Source organism: Pterocles gutturalis, unplaced genomic scaffold (genome assembly GCF_000699245.1).
Source record: "Pterocles gutturalis isolate BGI_N339 unplaced genomic scaffold, ASM69924v1 scaffold3105, whole genome shotgun sequence".
NCBI classification, from domain to species: domain Eukaryota; kingdom Metazoa; phylum Chordata; class Aves; order Pterocliformes; family Pteroclidae; genus Pterocles; species Pterocles gutturalis.
This window is the reverse complement of record NW_010140419.1, coordinates 1-2,255: the sequence shown is the minus strand read 5'-3', so window position 1 is coordinate 2,255 and position 2,255 is coordinate 1. Positions and strand designations below refer to the sequence as shown.

Genomic DNA, 2,255 nt, shown 5'->3' with positions numbered 1-2,255 from the left:
GGAGCTCTGCCAGCCTGGTGAGTGTCCCCCGCACGGGCTGCCACAGACACCGGGGACACATCGGGGAGCGTTTCCTTCCCTGCCTGCTGAGCTCCCTCCTGCCCAAGCAGGCGTCCGGGAACGCAGCTCCAGAGCCTTGGGCTGTCACTGCAGCTGTCAGGGAGAGGCAGAGGACGGGAGAGGGGAGAAAACAGCCTCAGAGCAGCAGCTCCCGTGCTGATCAGCTCTGTGGGGAACCACTCTGCCCACGGGCAGGAAACGTCAGCGCTGGGGCCCTGAACGAACCAGACGCAGCAGAAGATCCAGCCCAGCTCCACGGGTAGGTCAGGGCACAGGCCACCCTCTGCCTCCCTGAACAATCTCGGCACCAGCGTCACAGCCCACCCAGGACCCCCCAAAGCCCTTCCCGAAGCAAGGACGGCACTTACGCGTGAGGGCAGATGTATTTCACGTAGGGGAGGCGGATGGAGGAGAGAGCATCAGCCCAGCTGTGCCTGGGGAGAGAGGAGAGGAGCAGTTCAGCGCTTGCCTTGGCCTCTCGGAGGATGCTGGCGACGGGGAAGGATTTCCCCCAAGGACAGGTCTTCTCCAAGGCTGCTGCAACGTTATTTTAACAGGTTCTGCCCAGCCCAGCAGCCTGGATCCCAATATGAATCCCCGGCACAGATCTGCTCTGCGGCAGGGCAGAGGCAGCACACAAAGCAGCTGGAGGGAGGGGAGCTGCTGCCAGCAAGGGAGGAGGGAGAATCTCCTGCGCAGGGAAAAGCCTTTTGTTCCTGCTGGATCTCACACTGTCCTCTGAGGTGGCCTTGCACATCAGAGATGCACTCGCGTAGACAAAACCCAACTTCTCAGCCCTTCCAAGGACTGGAAAAACCGCAGTGCTTATCTGCTCGCCTTAAAGAAAGCAGAAAATCAAACCCGCAGGAGGCGGGGGGCTGCCAGGCTGCCAGGATCATAAATATTCAAGTGCAGACAGCTGCTGGCCGGCGATTCCCTGCGAGGGTGATGCAGGCATGGCCATCGGACTGAGCTCAAAGCCCCAGACACATTTTGGAGCTGCCCCTGGAGAGAGCAGCAAACGGCCAGGCCCGGACCAGCCAGAGCCCGAGCCAGCTCCAGAAATACTCACCCCGTGTCTCCAAGGCCATGTAAAAAAATGACCTGTTAAATTAAGAAGAAAAACACAAGAATTAGCAGGTGTGAGAGGCGGTGACCTGGGAGAGAGGCAGGGCTGGGCTCGGGGGAAGCTGCAGGGACGCGGTGAAAGGCCACTGAGTCACTAGAAGAGGCAGAAATTAGCGGATGCCAATGACGCGTCCCTGCAGCTCTGAGTGTGACGGATGGACACGTCACCGTGCCCCAGGGCCTGCTGCCATAGCCAGGTCCGTGGGTGTCACCGGCCGCCCTGGCTGCCCCGCGCAGCAGAGGATCATCCCGCCACGCTGCACAGCACCACGCTGAGCGGAGGCTGAGCCTGCCAAGGACTCACAAACCCACCCCTCCCGGCTCCTCGTCTGAGGCTAGAGCAACGAGGAGCAGAGGAAAGGCAGCCTGGGGGGTCTTGGGGAACGGCAGAGGATTTTCTCTGGGGGATGTGCTTTGAAAAGCTTAAATACCCAAATCAGACCCACTCCCAGTGACTCCCCCGCAGACCAAGCCTAGCTGAGGCTCTGCCTGTGCTTCCGCGCTGGACCAAGCGCCAGTGACAAACAGCCCAGCCCCAGGGACAGTTATTTTTGTCCAGCAAGACGAGACCTCACTGGTCCTGTGTCCCCTTTGATGCACCAAGGGGTACATCTGAGGGGCGGAGGGATGAGGGGTGCAGCTCACGGCCCCTCTGAACCCCACGGAAGCAGCTCCGTGTCGTCAACACTGCGGGTCGGAGCCTTACCGCGGCAGTCTCCCGCTCTGCCCCTGAGACCGTCACTGCATCAGCGAGGAGGGGGACAGACATGTTGTTACCACACATACACTGAGAGGGACTCAGACACTGGCACCTGCGGGACAGAGGGACAGAGGTAAGGCAGGAAAATACTCCCCTCTTCCCCCGCCCTCGGCAACAATGTGCTCCAGGGGGAGCAGCTGTTTGGGGGAAAATTAAAGAGCCCGTGAAGGCTTTGATGTGTGACCCGTGGGACAGCCCCGCTCTGTCCCCGGAGAGCCAGGAAGCAGCGAACGCTTCCCACGTCGCAGCACCAGACGCGTGCAAGCAAGGACGCGCCTGTGGGGGGGTGCTGGAGCGTTAAAATTAG

General features: G+C 60.8%; 1 protein-coding gene across 1 annotated transcript in view; it reads right to left on the bottom strand.

The window, feature by feature from the left end:
• LYPLA2 (lysophospholipase II) overlaps positions 1 to 2,000 on the bottom strand; it is a 4,221-nt gene extending 2,221 nt beyond the window's left edge. Inside the window, exons 1-3 of the mRNA XM_010083633.1 lie at positions 1,895 to 2,000; positions 1,133 to 1,164; positions 429 to 494 (exon numbers count right to left, since the gene is read on the bottom strand). Of these exons, the coding sequence (XP_010081935.1) occupies positions 429 to 494; positions 1,133 to 1,164; positions 1,895 to 1,972 (176 nt within the window). The 5' untranslated portion in view covers positions 1,973 to 2,000. The remainder of the gene's footprint in view (positions 1 to 428; positions 495 to 1,132; positions 1,165 to 1,894) is intronic.
• Positions 2,001 to 2,255: the final 255 nt, after the last annotated feature.